The sequence below is a fragment of the Esox lucius genome, chromosome 15 (assembly GCF_011004845.1).
Source record: "Esox lucius isolate fEsoLuc1 chromosome 15, fEsoLuc1.pri, whole genome shotgun sequence".
NCBI classification, from domain to species: Eukaryota; Metazoa; Chordata; class Actinopteri; order Esociformes; family Esocidae; genus Esox; species Esox lucius.
In genome coordinates, this window is record NC_047583.1 from 9,644,967 (window position 1) to 9,660,367 (window position 15,401).

A 15,401-nucleotide genomic window follows, 5' to 3' on the forward strand; every position below is an offset into this window, starting at 1 on the left:
TTGGTGTTTTGATAAGTGTTTTATAATATGTCAATAAAGAGTTTAACATGTCAATCCCAATACACAATCAGTGCTAACCCATTGGGACAAGGCAATAGTGTTTTTCTGAGGTTAGTCTCACAGACTGTCAATACGCAATAATTGCTAAAGGTTCTGATTGGCTTATCATTCATACTTCCTTCGCAATTATTATATGATCCTAGAGATTAATTGGTGTATGTAACTGTTTTAGAACACACCAGACCTGATGTCTTTATATAGTTTGAAAACAAAGAAGTTAAAATACCACGTGCTTAACAATCAATACGTAAATCTCATAGCACTTTGGAGTATTTTAGACTTCCATTCTATAGTCATCCTTACGTAGCCCGTATTGTATAGCGTCACACACTCACAGGTTAACCCCAATAATGTATACAAGACCTTTTTTTTCACCAGGCACAGATGTGCAAGAAAAATTAAAAGAAAGAAAAACCTCACTCCCTTGCCTGTGTGCTACAACAGGTTCCAGACGAAACAGCATTGTTTTCAACCATACTCACTCTGAACAATGCACCTTGTTGTGCTGCACACAGCAGGTAGCTAGGTACGCGCTAAGTGTGATTTCTACAGCAGGTAGCTGGTATACGCTAAGTGTGACAGACTGGGGGGCTGCACGCTACAGCCACTGTGTCGTATAACTGCAAGCGTAGTGTAGTCCATCTCCCTCCCGATAGTCAATTCGCTAGTCCGTCTGCTAGTCCGTTAACGCGCTCCGTGACTAGTTCCTTGACTAGTTCCTTGTTTTGGTGAGAGAGCCCAGCGTCCTCATTAGGTTGTCCAGTCCCCACATGTAACCGTCCTCCCGGTTGCCCTCCTCCCAGGGGATCCAGTGGTTCAGGGTCTGTCCCTCGGGTAGTGCCGTGGTCTTACCGAAGTCAATCAGCCACACCTCGGCTCGCTCGGTGTGGTCGTGGATGAAGAGAAGGGAGCTGCCTATCACCTTGGAGAGAGAGGGGTGCTCGTTTAAATGCAATAAACCGTTATTCATAGTTTTCACAGGTGAGCTTGTTGGATGAGATGTTTAACATTTCGAATGTGACGGACAAGCAGGACAACGAGCAGGTGGACTTCACCTGAAGCTCTTTACCTCGTGTCTTGCGAAGAATTTCGATGACCTCAGGGCTTGTTGAATTGTTGCCAGTTTGGTCTGGTAGGTATTCTTTATGAGAGGGGGAGAGAAGTGGACTATGAATACTTAAGCTGAGATGTGAGGGAGAACAGGACTTTGAGTACAGTTGAGGCTTATGAACCTCCCTTGGTGAAAGGGTCAATGGATGTTAGGTGTATATAGAGCTAGATCCACTCAGGGTCTAATCTACTGCAGAGAACATTAACATGCAGATGACTCACTTTACTGAAGTATTTAACAACGTGTGTGTCACTGTTCGTGACATCACATGTTTATCTCCCACGGGGAGAGGTGAAGTCAAACCAGTTGGAGGGTTTTGTTTTTCCTTAGAGGATGTACATGTCTGAGGCTCAGCAAACCACACAGAATGAATGCGGACGGAGCGTAGTAACTGGTAGGACCAGTTGTGGACCTACAAGTATGCTGGTGTTGCCTCCCACAAAGTCCCTGAAGACTTTGGTAACATCCTCCGTGGACCGCGTCTTCTTAAAGTCTGTGTGACAGGTACCGTCGGCTTTCTGGGAGGAGGAGAAGTACATGGGTCCATTAGAGGAGCTGTCCACGTGTGCACAAGGGTAGATTCCTCAACATTACTGGGTGTCACGTTATTTGAAGCGTGGGGGTGCCAAAATATGTAATAACACACTAATTATCATGTTATACCAGCTAACATTATTGCTCATATCCTTTCATAACATTCTAATAACACTGTAAGTTATTTCATGTAAGTGTGAAAACCCATAAAAAGGTCCAATCCAGGGCAAACCATGTCAGAACACTATGCAGGCTTAAGAACCAGATGTTACTGTCTACATTTTATTGAATGAACATCAAAAACACATTAACCACTGAAAGGTTTTATGTCACATCCGGTTCAAATATGATCTTGGGTCGGGACTGAACGGGGCTGAACGGCTCCCTACATGTTGATATACATGTAAGTACTTGCCTTGATGCCCTCAATGCGAAAGCCAAGCGTGTGGGTGGAGCTGAGTGTTTCCCTCCACTGCATGTAGCGGGGCTTGGTGACAGCTTTCTGGAGGTGCTCCTCTGGGCTGGGGCCCTCACTGTCCACCTCCAGCATCTTCTCATACAGGTCCCTGCGGAGCTTGGGCCGATCCCGCGCCCGCACCAACTCCTCCTCCAGATAGGTCCTGGCCAGAGGGGAGACAGGGAGGCGGTGAGCAGGGGCGGTCAGGACGTTGCAGTGGGTTTTTTGTGCGACCAGTTGGCTTCAGAGACCACGTTAAATTACGTTACACTGTTGCTGGGCTCCAGGTTCAACAAAAGGCACGTGAAACTTGGCCGACAAAAAGGCGAAGGGGCGGTCACGTAAATGCACTGTGAATGTCAGTTTTATTCTGCCAAGCGAACTTCCTTTGTGCAAAAGAAGGAAGCCAAGGGGGGACTCCGGAGTTCACAGGACGCCTGCTCGCGACAGTGTGTGAAAGTATGAGTGTGTGTCTGCTGTAGCTGAGACAGCCTGGGTTAATGTGGTGCGGCTGGTTGTGTTTGTGAAAAGGGAGTCTCCAGGGACACCCTGTGTCTACACACCACTCCCCCGTACGTGTCTGTGTGTTTGCGTATCTCCATGCTTGGTGTGAGGGTGTGTTTTTGTGTGTGTGTGTGTGTGTGTGTCAGCGTACTAACGCCTGCATGCGAGTGTGTGTTTTCTAGCTGTGCACAGGAAACACTGGGCCTCTCCGGGTGCTATGACAACCCCACCTGCTATGTGAGGCAGGAAGTCCTCAGAGAACCAGTAACTGCAGGTGCTTTATTCAGAGCAAATAAAACACAGTTACCGTACCAATGGTTTGCTATCAATGGAGCTGAATAGGGATATACATGGTTTCCAGGGATTTTCGGTAGTCCGACATTCGAGTTACACATTGTTGCGCCCATTCCTACAGCAGACATGAAGTATTCTGCTTGTTATTTAAACAACGGGGCCCCGGGGGGTGTGGTTTATGCTAATAAACCACAGCTAGGGGCTGTTCTTATGAACACGGCAGAGTGCCTGAGTGCCTGCAAACAGCCCGTAACCAGAGTATATTGACACGAACCACAAACCCTCAGAGCTGTGTTATAGCAATTACAAACAGTTTACTGATGTAGTAAGAACAGTAAAAAATTATTTGTGTTGTAATTCAGGGAAAAAAGCAATTAGGCAGGACACGAGGGGGTTGGTTATATGGATAATAGAGTTACCAATAACAAAAATGTGATGTCATACCGATGGTATCTGTTCTCATATGTACCACGGCCATAAGCAATCAATATTTAGGATTCAAACCACCTGGTTATTAATACAGAATCGACCGAGTGCTGCTCCCTGCACACAACTGCTCCCTACCTTATACTACTTCTCCCTACAACTGCTCCCTACACACTATTGCTGCTCCCTAGTCACTACTGCCTGGTCCTGACACACCACTGCTACTCCCTACTTAATGCTTCATCTCCCTACAACTGCTCCCTACTCACTAATACCGCTCACTAATCACTACTGCTGCTCCCTACACACTACAACTGCTCCCTACTCACTACTACCGCTCACTAATCGCTATTGGTGCTCCCTACTCACTACTACCGCTCACTAATCATTATTTGTGCTCCCTACTCACTACTACCGCTCACTAATCACTATTGGTGCTCCCTACTCACTACTACCGCTCACTAATCACTATTGGTGCTCCCTGCTCACTGCTCCCGCTCACTAATCATTATTTGTGCTCCCTACTCACTACTACCGCTCACTAATCATTATTTGTGCTCCCTACTCACTACTACCGCTCACTAATCACTATTGGTGCTCCCTACTCACTACTACCGCTCACTAATCACTATTGGTGCTCCCTGCTCACTGCTCCCGCTCACTAATCACTATTGGTGCTCCCTACTCACTACCACCACTCACTAATCACTATTGGTGCTCCTTACTCACTGCTACCGCTCACTAATCACTATTGGTGCTCCCTACTCACTACTACTGCTCACTAATCACTATTGCTGCTCCCTACACACTACAACTGCTCCCTAAACCCCACTGCTGCTCCATACTCAGTACTGCTGCTCCCTTACCTTACTCCCATCTTGCAGTCCATAATGCTAGGTCTGTCAAATTTGACCAGTAGATCGGTCATATGCAGGAAGGGTTCGCCATCCGTCTGCACAACCCCACGGAACCCCGGCACAAAGTCCTGGAGAACATCTCCCTGCAGCCTCTCGAAACACTGCTTCTCATTCTCTGAAAACTTCTTCAGAATGGTGCCTTCACTGCCAGCTTTAAAATTTCCTTGAAAAGAAAGGCACAGGCTTAGTGACAATCCAAAGCAAACTACTAACATTTTCCAATTTCAAAGGAAATCTGCAGTTTGTGTGGAATGGGTTGTTATTGTATGAAACTGCCCGGTAGTTTACAGCACTGAGTCTATGTCCTCTGTTCTTTATTTTGTGTGGTAGATGTTAAGTACAGTACATAGGCATCATCTTACATCAGTGATTGGCTGCTAGGATGATCCGGAGGTGGGTCAGAGGTCATACACACGATGACTGCGTTTTTACCTTTGTGTCCGGCTAGCTGGACCCAGGACAAGCTTCTTCTCTGGGAGGAAACAAAAGGCCAGTTGACGATGGTCTTCAACTTCCACCAGGGTTTGCTCTGCTAAAGAAGGACACAGGAACAGTTAGCTCTATGGCTACGGAGTATCTTGTCCATTAACAACCGGTCTGAAACACTGACCCCCCGAGACAGCATTCTCTAGTAGGGTGGTTATAAAGCAATAATGATAATTATCTGGTATAATGATAAGAATGTGTACTAAATCTAATTCATGACCAAAGCAGGCCCTTCCAAATTGGCTTTGTTTTGGATTGATGCCAGAGTAGAAACTACATTTGTGGACATTCATATTGTAACATTGTCCTAGAACAGGAATTCTATAGGAGTGGTTTAGCACAAACCCACTTCACGACCAGCTGGGGTGTGCCTCCCTATCCATGCCAAGGGAAAAACCTAATGCACGTTCATCGTGGTGCCACGTTAACCATAGCTTCAAATCCACATCCCCGCTCAACCATAATCCAGACTTCAAACCTAAGCCAAACCCTAGCTTCCTGACCTTTTTTAGAGCACAATAAGTGTCACTTTTTTGTAGCATATATTAGTAGTCTTATGCTTTCCCCCTCTAAAGCAGTGTTTCTCAACCCTGCTCCTGGGTGCCCCCCTGCCCTGCATGTTTTAGATCTCTCCCTGCTCTGTCACACCTGATCAGCTCATTATCAAGTCCTTCATGAGTTACAGTGGATATACAAAGTCTACACACCCCTGGTTCTTGTGATGTCAAAGAATGAGACAAAGATAAATCATGTCAGAACTTTTTACATCTTTAATGTGACCTATAATGTGAACAATTCAATTGAAAAACAAACTGAAATCTTTGAGGGGGAAAAATAAATAATAGAAAACTCACAATAACCTGGCTACATAAGTGTGCACACCCTTAAACTAATACTTTGTTGAAGCACCTTTTGGAGTCTATTAGCATGGCACATCTTGACGTGTCAATATTTGCCCACTCTTCTTTGCAAAAGCGCTCCAAATCTGTCAGATTGCGAGGACGTCTCTTGTGCACAGCCCTCTTCAGATCACTCCACAGATGTTCAATTGGATTCAGGTCTGGGCTCTGGCTGGGCCATTCCAAAACATGAATCTTCTTTTGGTCAAGCCATGCTTTTGTGGATTTGGATGTGTGCTTTGGGTCGTTGTCGTGCTGAAAGGTGAACTTCCTCTTCCTCTTCAGCTTTCTAACGGATGGTTTTGTGCCAAAATTGCCTGGTATTTGGAACTGTTCATAATTCCCTCCACCCTGACTAAGAGAAAAAAAGGCCCAAAGCATGATGCTGCCAACACCATGCTTCACTGTGGGTATAGTGTTCTTTGGGTGATGTGCCAAAAAGTTAAACCTTGATTTCATCAGACCATTAACACATTTTGCCACGTGCTTTTGGGGGACTTGATGTTTGTCTTTGCAAACTTCAGCTGGGCTTGGATGTTTTTCTTTGTAAGAAAAGGCTTCCGTCTTGCAACCCTAACCCATAGCCCATTCATATGAAGAATACAGGAGATTGTTGTCACATCTAGCACAAAGCCAGTACTTGCCAGACATTTCTGCAGTTCCTTTAATGTTGCTGTAGGCCTCTTGGAAGCCTCCCTGACCAGTTTTCTGCTCGTATTTTGGGAACTGCAGAATGTCCATGGGATGTCCAGTTCTTGGTAATGCCTCTGTTGTGCCATATTTTCTCCACTTGATGAGAAAATATCACTGTGTTCCATGGTATATCTAATGCTTTGGAAATTATTTTGTACCCTTCTCCTGACTGATATCTTTCAACAATTAGATCCCTCTGGTGCTTTGGAAGCTCTCTGCAGACCTGGCCTTTGCTCTGAGATGCAACTAAGAACATTTCAGGAAAATCTAAACTTTATTTGTGATTAATCAGAGTCACTTTAAATGATGGCAGGTGTGTAATGACTTCTATTTAACATGAGTTTGAATGTGATAAGAACAGTTATAAGAGGGTGTGCCCACATATGCAACCAGGTTATTGTAAAGTTAAAATTTTTCATTTTTCCCCCTCCAAGATTTCAGTTTGTTTTTCAATTGAATTGTTCACATTATAAAGTGGAAAAAGTTCTGACACGATTTACCTTTGTCTCATTCTTTTACATCACAAAAACCTGCCATTTTAACTGAGGTGCGTAGACTTTTTATATCCACTGCATCAGGAATGTAAGGGCAGGGTACAGAAACACTAATCTAAAGCTAACCCTAGCTTCAGGTCCACATTCACACTCAAACCTAAACTAAGTCAGAGCCTCCTCTGCAAACAAATTGACCTGCTTGTTATATATCATTTCCGTGGAAAGCGCTTCCACCAACCCTAGCGGCTGTGTATGGTCACACACGACTGAGACACAGCTGTCAAGTGATTTGCATTAAGACGCAGTCATGGAGATTTTGTCCAAAGACGTGGACGATTCTTGCAAAGAAGTGATGACGTTGATTCCCCATCTGTGATGAGACACTGAGTCACACAAGTTCAAAACAGACACACTCCACAGACTGACAGGGAGCATGTGCTTGATGATACGAAGCTGAGACTGTGTTTCTTTCTAACGGAAATTATTTCAACACAGAGGTAACTAAATGTGGCAATAATATGCCGATGACAAAGATATTTTATCTACTGGCATTCAGGACTATGACTGAGAGAGAAGTCACTATTCTGTATGCTGAGATTGAAGTAAAAGGAAATGGTGACTTGGTCACGGGCCATTGTGAAAAAAACAAGTAACTCTGAAATGTCAAGTGATGTGGTCCACTTGCTGGTGTTTTGACAAGGGGTATGAAGTTGAGTTGGTGTTTAAAACTGCCAGCGTTGTGGGTTTCAAATCTCCACACAAACTAATAACAATCATCGGTGTTCTTTTAAGTTATAACAATATTAAGATTAGGGGACATTGATAGTTAGTACCTTTTTTATTTTTACCCATAATCCTACACAAGCAGTAACTGAATTTGGATTCCTGAAGTAGATATTTGAATTCATGAAAAGACATGTTTGACTTACATAGCGACATGAGGTGTGTCTCCCAAATAACAACTTGATGTTTGATAAAATTTTTTTAAAAAAAGTTTATTTAACCTTCTGTTCAATTAACACATTCCTGGCTTTTTCTGGACACACCTTTGTTAAGGCATACTGTCGTTGACAGAACGATGGAAAACAAGACGCCTACTTTCAGCTGCAAATGGAATGCACTACACTTGAACTTTACCAATTAAAATTATATAACAGTAACAAGAACAGGAAGAAAAGGAGTGTCATTACTGTATGAATCACTCAAGCTGTTCATTTTCCCAGCAATAATCTTTCAACCTGGCTTATTCTTATATGAGCACTCATTAGCATACATGTTACAAATTGCTGGTGCAAATGAATGTGATGTCCTCAAAAGCTGAAATAGAAAGATCAGACAACCTAGTGTACAAAACAGTTTTTTTTTGTGTGTTTAAAGGTCAAAACCTAAATGTAAATATGGCTGTGTTGGGCACATAACCATTCCTCCCACGGGGGGTGGCTCACAAAGTAACTTTAAGGGCTGACTAGACACTTAATGTGCTATAAAAAAAAAATGGGTAGCAAGGTAATGCAATCGCCATTTTCCAGAACAGGGAGGATCCTTTTACACAACCATTGTTTCTTTTGAATGACTAGATCAATAAAAGGGTCTGTAAGATCAATAAAAGGGTTGGGTAAGTCAACTTTTCAAGTGGGTTGCCACACTGCCCAACCCCAGTCGAACACTGAGCAGCTAACTTGACTGTGTACACAGCCCAACCTACCCTTCCAGCAGGGATCTGTGTTCCAGCATGTGTACTCAGTGTGTTTAAAGGAAACTGACAGCCACCAGCCTTCTAAGGAGATGTCTGAGCATTGCCCTAAAGAGGGAGATGGAGAGGCAGGTGTCGGCATTCACTGTAGCTTCAGACAACCAGAAAATTGTCGTCAGCTTTGGGGATATATTCCATCCAGTGGCGTAGGGGACCAGAGGCCCTGGAATGTATATACCAAATGTAGTTTCTGTGTTCCTAAAAAACACATGGGGACTCAGGTGAATGATTGTGTCAGTCTTCAAACCTGGTGTATGTTCAAGGATCTGAAACAACTGTGTTGTCCAGAAGTCGCAAATGTATCGCTATTTCGTCTTAGCAAGTCATCCATCTAGAGAACTAAATTAACGTCTACCCTTTTCACTTCTGTGTGTGTTCTCACATTCAACTCAAAGCATGATTGGAAGGTCACCACAGGAAAGAGGAAATGACCTTTAAGAAAAGCTTATAGTTAGCTAACTGACATGATCACAAACAAGACAAATAATTCATTGGAGTACTGTCTGAAGTGTAAAGAAATTGTTGCAAAATTGTTTATCGGGTGAACCCATTGGAGGAACCCTTTAAAGAAACTTTTTGGGTTCCATGTGCAGCTCTACTGGGTCAGTTTTTTTTTAGTGTCTAATCAGGGTCTGTAATCAGCCAAGTGATCAGCACTAGCTGTTGTTGAACATTAACAAAATTAAAAGAATTGTGCCTTTTTCACTCAAGGTGCATCACTGTTACTGAACAATTCAAATCAAAACACAAACTAAACCAGCTTAAGGACAAGATGCACTGCAGCTTAATGTCTTTTGTAAGGATTTCTCGACGGCTAATACATAAAAGAAAGGATGTTGAATACATAAACCAGAAGACTAAGATCCATTAAAAAATGAATAAGCACAGCATTCATCAGAGAAGAGACATATGTTTATAGTTATCACACAACACAGTGCAGAACTACAACCTAACCCTCCCCCTGCTCTTGGCATAGTGTGAAGGAGTTCCAGTTGTGTTATGATTTAAGCCCATATAACTTAATATATGCTCTCAAGATAGTGAAAGTATGAAGGTCAACACAATCGATCAAATAACCAGCTTGATGTTATAACAGAAAACTAAATAATGTTTTTCATCTACCACGTCTAACCCATTTTGACTTTAAGTTAAGAAAAAACTTATATTAATTTCAACTATATTTAGTATGTAGAGAGATTTTTTTTATTTCCCTTGGCGCCCTTTAAGAATGGAACTCTCAACACTGCAAGTGGCGTGCTTTACCAGCAGACCAACAATGAGCAACAACGAGCAACTACTAACATTCAACCTTAAAAGTAAATTGCCATATAGAACCTAAAGGGGGTCTTTGGCTGTCCCTATATAAGAATGCATTTTGGTTTCAGATAGAACCTTTTAGAACCCATTTGTCTTAGTGTGGCGGTGTACTTGTAAATGTGTAGACCGAAAATGTATGGATGACAGGACAGAATTGTTTTCCCATCCATAACAGAATCACATCACATCTAAGGTATGCTACTTCTTGTAGAGTCACTTTCAGTAACCTACCACCCACACACATTACTTGTTGTTTTCACTCGCTACAATAATACAAGGTCTGTATAAAATGCCATAATAAATCTGTCATAGTTTAGCCTTAGCCAGGAACTGGAATAGGGCAAGCCCCCTGTGCTGTCTATAGAAAAGGGTGTAATTACACTGTAATAACAATGACTTCGTTCAACGAAGTACAGTACTCACTTCTCCCGTGTCCTCACACAAATGTTCTAACGTGATATTGCCCTTGCTCTTTGTCTCACTGTCACTCAGAATGTCGTCTTCTGACTCTTCGTGCACTACGGAGGACCCTGTTGAGGAGATAGAGGAGCTGGACATCTTCCGTCGCAGAGGACCGTCCACCTCAGCCCAGTCCTCCTGCTGGATCTCCCGCGAGCTTCCTCCATCTGGAGTTATTGTCACCTGCGGTACAGTTAGCACCTCCATCGTAGCGGTTTTGCGAGTTGAGTTAATCTCAGCTAACCTTACTTCTGGTATTTGGCAGAGTTCATCGTGAATCTCGGGTCCTTTGCGACTTGTTCTGCGATCTTTAACAAACCCCTCAGATAGCCCTGCCTCCTTAGAGGACTTTCGCCTTTTCTCCCTCTCCTTCGGCATTTGGTTGAAGAACGGAATGTATGCGCGCGAGTGAGCACAACTGATATTGTGTAATCCAAAAATGTATTTTACATTAGACCTACTTCAAAAGGCTTAGGCAACTATCCGACAGAGAGACATTTTACGGTCATCAGCAGTCCAATGTGCTGACTGTTGTTTTGGGGAAACCCTCTCCTTGGCGCGCACAGCGTCGAGCCAAAAGCACACAAACTCACGTTTATCTTCCGCATTGATTGCGTCTCTCTTCCGGACTGAGTGAAATCTGTACGACTAGCCCATACCTTTTATTGTGAATTTTCATGTTACTTCCTCGTTCGGTCTCGCACTTCTGTATGACAGCCTATAAACCAGAGTTGGGCGGATCACTCAAAGAAATACTGAGTTGTTTTGATTTCAAAACTGCTTAGTTACTGCCAGGCGTTAGGGCCACTTTGGTTTCTTAAAAAACAGAATAATAATAAAAAAGAACATTTGGGAACTGGGATATTGATGCTGGTGTAATGAGATTTAGTCCATCGACTATCCTGCAAATCCTGGACAGTGGCCAGCTTATTGTAATCACCGGTTTGCGAGTAAAAAGTTCCTCAACATATTAGATTTACCACACTTTTATTCACTTTGTCACCAGCGCTCCCTTCTACAGCCTTTAGAAATAGGACCTTTACACTCGCCTCAACTGGTCCAACCTCAGACCTATTGGTTCACCTTATTTAGATGTCCCTAATTAACAAATACATTAAAATACATTTTGTAGGTAGGAGAGATAAAGATTAACATGTATCAGAGTGATGGCTTGGACAAAAGAAATTAAAGCTCAAGATCTACAGCATATCACCTCATCTGTGAAATAAGGTGTTATGGCTTTGGCATGTATGGATGCTGCTGGAACTGGCTCACTTGTCTTCAGTGATGTAACTGTTCACAGCAGCAGCAGAATTAATTCTGAAGTGTACAGAAACATCTTGTCTGCTGAAGCAAAAGCTTCATTAGGACTGCACTTCTTCATGCAGGAAGAGAATGATCCCCAAAATATACAGCCAAAGGCAAAATTGTGGAAAGTTCTTGACATTCCGAGTCAATCTCCAAAGGTAAATCAAGTTGAAGATGCATTTTATTTGCCAAACATGGGTTTTAAATGGGAATGACAATGAATATCTACAATTTGTTTAAGTTCATACATTTCTTCAAAGTAATTGTTAGACTGTCTCAAGGAGACCATGGGCTTACAGCAAAGCCAACGAGCCATCTTTGGAGGAGATGTTGAGTTAAACATTAAACTCTTTTGGAAGAATGGTGTTCCATCCCTCCAGTAGAGTTCCAGAGAGGGGTACAATCTATGCTGAGGTACACTGAAGAGCTCATGGTGGCAAAAATACATTTTATTTAGATGGCTGTGGTACATGCCTGGCAGATCATCACCGGAGAAATCCTGTAGCCAGTTATCTGTAGCGACAATGGATTGCACACTTCAGGCAGTTATGACATGCAGAGGATCTGCAACCAGTAACAAAAATGTTATTGTGCATAATGATTACAAATCCAAATACACCCTAAAATGGGGACTATGTACAAAATGTTCTATATTTTCCACATGGTTAATTTGATATGGACAAAAAATATTTTCAGCTTAAAGCAGGCAGTCTGCGTTTTACCATTATGGTGTCACTTCAAATCCAAAGTGACAAAATGCAAAGCAAAAAAAACAAACATATAATAAGAATATGTTGTTAGGATATGCGTAAAAGTACGCCTGTCCTTAATGACTCTTCGATGCCTACAAAGCCTATAATCACAAATTAGGCGTCATTTGGGAAGAGAGGGAAAAAAGGGGACCAAAAGACATAGTTTACCCATTCATGCAACACGACTGGCCGGGTCACAATAGGACTTGCGTCACTCGCCCACTCATAGAGGTTCTGGTTCGGGAAGTACAAGTGAATGTTTGAAAGGGGGAAGTGGAAAGGAGGGTTCCACCGCCACAGTGGGGAACTTAGGTTTATAGTAAGTGATCTGTCTGATTCCTTTTCAAACAAAAGAGGGGTCAGTGTCAGTCAATTTATTTTCCAGCCTGGCTCCAAAATGCCTTTTTTTTTTACCTGAACTAAACACTTTCTTGGCCTCTCTAAAAAATTCTACGTGTCTGTTCTTGGGGGCTCCTCTGTATTCGAGGAGAGAGGCCTATGGGCAGAGAAGTGAGGCCTATGGGCAGAGCAGAGAGGCAGATGGGCAAGGAAGAGAGCTCAATGGGCAGAGAAAAGAGCCCGATGGGAAGACCAGAGAGGCATATGGGCAGAGCAGAGAGGTTGATGGGCAGAGCAGAGAGGCATATGGGCAGAGCAGAGAGCCCGATGGGCAGAGCAGAGAGGCATATGGGAAGACCAGAGAGGCATATGGGCAGAGCAGAGTCCAGTCTTCTTCCATTGCAGTGTCTCCTTGGCTCACCGGTGAGACAGACGTGGTTGGTCAGAGATAAAAACCTTTTGATGGGATTCAGATGTATGTAGGATGTGATCATGTCAGTCTAGTTGTATGTGTTGCCATTATTTAACTTGAATAGATCCCAAAAGTGCTTTATTGCACAAGTGCAGATCACAGAGTAGGCATGTCCTGACATCAACTAAAATGCTGTCTTGCCAGCTTGTGCTTGACTCTGTCCGCCTCTTTTCTATCTAAAGGAATTAGTACATCTCAATAGCTGACCAAGTATGGCAGAAACTATGACATAACAGAGGGCATCACCAGACCATCTCCTTGAATGATGGTTTGGGAGGATGGTTGCCCAATCATCAAGACTCAGGTGAAAGACTGATTAATAAAATAAATGATGAAACTAATACATTTGTGATAACAGTTAATCTTTTTTTTCAGAACTGTCAAGAGAATACAGCGGTGCATTTATTGGTAGACATACATGTGACTGGTAATGGGTATTTTTATTGTTTGAGCTTTTATTGCAATTGTCATTGTGTGGACATATTTGTCTCCTTTCCTCATATTTTGTGTTGTACATGAGGGCCACTCATTCTTAATTGTTAAATAGTTGTTTTATTTTTGTAATGCAATTATATTGTTAATTGCAACATAAAATAATAAAAAATACAAATCCTGCTGGAGACAACACATGTTCTGCTCTATTGGGCCTCACGCGTTGCCTCTTTGTCGTAATTAAACGCAGTTGGCCTTCAAAGCTGGCCTCGACTGTACCAACCCACTCTTGCTCAGACGCCACAATTGCCACCCTGCACATGAGACCTCTTTCCATCTCTATGATCAACAGCAATAAACAGGCTCCATTCTTACGGCTCCTAATCTCTACTGACATCTAACGGCAGCATCCAGAACTACATGAGAATCACGTGACAGGTGGGTGTCTCTCAAACGTTTTGTAACACAGCTGGTGTTTCGTGAAACCGATTGCTCATTAACTGCAACATCTTTAAAATCAGTAATCATATTCTGGCATTTAAAGATAAAACGCATGTTTTCCCTATAAAATGACAATAGCTATCTTCCACCTACATTTTGAGTTGGATTTACACTAATTTCCCTAACCTTGATAAAAAACATTTTTTTAATGAAAGCATTATGAAAACGCTGCCTGCTATATTGCTTAACAATTATACAGTTTTTTACATGGTGTACAAGGTAGAGAGTGTTCTTTTTTCCATTAATGTTTTTCAAGCTTATCAAAAATACATAAAACATAATAATAGACATTTAGTAGATTCACTGTATTTTACCATATATTTATGGTAGTAGATTTACCATGAATAAAGGATTTAATTACAGTGTACCTATTCAAATTGGACTCCCTCCCGGAATCAGAAGAGGATTATTTGCGCACCTGCTGCCAACCTTGAAAGTTGAAGCCATTTCTTAGGCTCCACTGTTTTGACACACTTTTATCTCATTCCCCATGGTCACCATATTAGGCAAAAAAATGACAGTTGAAAATCGGTAGAAAAGTCAACGCTGTGGGGGTTCGCCAAAAGCATAGACAAAACCTGTTGTGGATCAGGGTCATCACCACCATCTCCACCATGATCATCCCCACCAGGGTCATCACCACCATCCCCACCAGGGTCATGACTACCATCCCCACCAGGATCATCACCACGACCCCCACCAGGGTCATTACCACCATCCTCACCAAGATCATCTCCACCATCTCCACCAGGGTCATCACCACCATCCCCATCAAAATCATCACAACCATCTTCACCAGAGTAATCACCACCAGGGTCATCACCACCATCCCAACCAGGGTCATCACCACCATCCTCACCAAGATCATCTCCACCATCTCCACCTGGGTCATCACCACCATCCCCACCAAGATCATCAACACCATCTTCACCAGAGTCATCACCACCAGGGTCATCACCACCATCCCAACCAGGATCATCACCACCATCCCCACCATTGTCATCACCACCATCCCCACTAGGTGCATCACCACCATCCCCACCAGGATCATCCCCACCAGGGTCATCACCATCACGCACACCAGGGTCATCATCACCATCCACACCAGGGTCATCACCACCATCCCCACCAGGGCTATCCCCACTATCCCCACCAGGGCCATGTACCTGAACAAGACCCTCCCTAGAGGATAG

The 15,401-nt window shown here is 43.1% G+C and overlaps 2 protein-coding genes across 3 annotated transcripts; one reads left to right on the forward strand and one right to left on the reverse strand.

Annotated features, from left to right (window-relative positions):
* itpka (inositol-trisphosphate 3-kinase A) lies at nt 1-11,050 on the reverse strand. 2 transcript variants are annotated; one of them, XM_010879102.4, is made up of 7 exons: nt 10,369-11,050; nt 4,736-4,835; nt 4,253-4,466; nt 2,121-2,325; nt 1,588-1,689; nt 1,130-1,201; nt 1-982 (listed from the first exon to the last, which is right to left on the reverse strand). In XM_010879102.4, the coding sequence occupies exons 1-7, from the start codon at nt 10,780-10,782 to the stop codon at nt 773-775; spliced, it is 1,317 nt and encodes a 438-aa protein (XP_010877404.1). In that variant the 5' UTR covers nt 10,783-11,050; the 3' UTR covers nt 1-772. The 2 variants fall into 2 exon arrangements, with proteins under 2 accessions (XP_010877404.1, XP_019909897.1); XM_020054338.2 differs by having other exon boundaries at nt 4,736-4,832; nt 10,369-10,782.
* Nucleotides 11,051-13,623: 2,573 nt separating this feature from the next.
* LOC117595606 (agglutinin-like protein ARB_02240) lies at nt 13,624-15,401 on the forward strand. Its single transcript, XM_034297426.1, has 3 exons — nt 13,624-13,702; nt 14,060-14,145; nt 14,715-15,401. Exon 3 carries the CDS (start codon nt 14,823-14,825, stop codon nt 15,399-15,401), a length of 579 nt encoding a protein of 192 aa, XP_034153317.1. The 5' UTR covers nt 13,624-13,702; nt 14,060-14,145; nt 14,715-14,822.

What these genes read in the sequence shown, in the direction of transcription:
- LOC117595606 (XM_034297426.1), top strand. Translation starts at nt 14,823, where the DNA reads ATGATCATCCCCACCAGGGTCATCACCACCATCCCCACCAGGGTCATG.
- itpka (XM_010879102.4), bottom strand. Translation starts at nt 10,782, where the DNA reads ATGCCGAAGGAGAGGGAGAAAAGGCGAAAGTCCTCTAAGGAGGCAGGG. An exon ending in GACTGCAAGATGGGAGTAAG is followed by an intron (nt 2,326 to 4,252) that starts GTAAGGGAGCAG and finishes CCCTCTGGCCAG; the next exon opens with GACCTATCTGGAGGAGGAGT. An exon ending in TTCGCATTGAGGGCATCAAG is followed by an intron (nt 1,690 to 2,120) that starts GCAAGTACTTAC and finishes TCCTCCTCCCAG; the next exon opens with AAAGCCGACGGTACCTGTCA.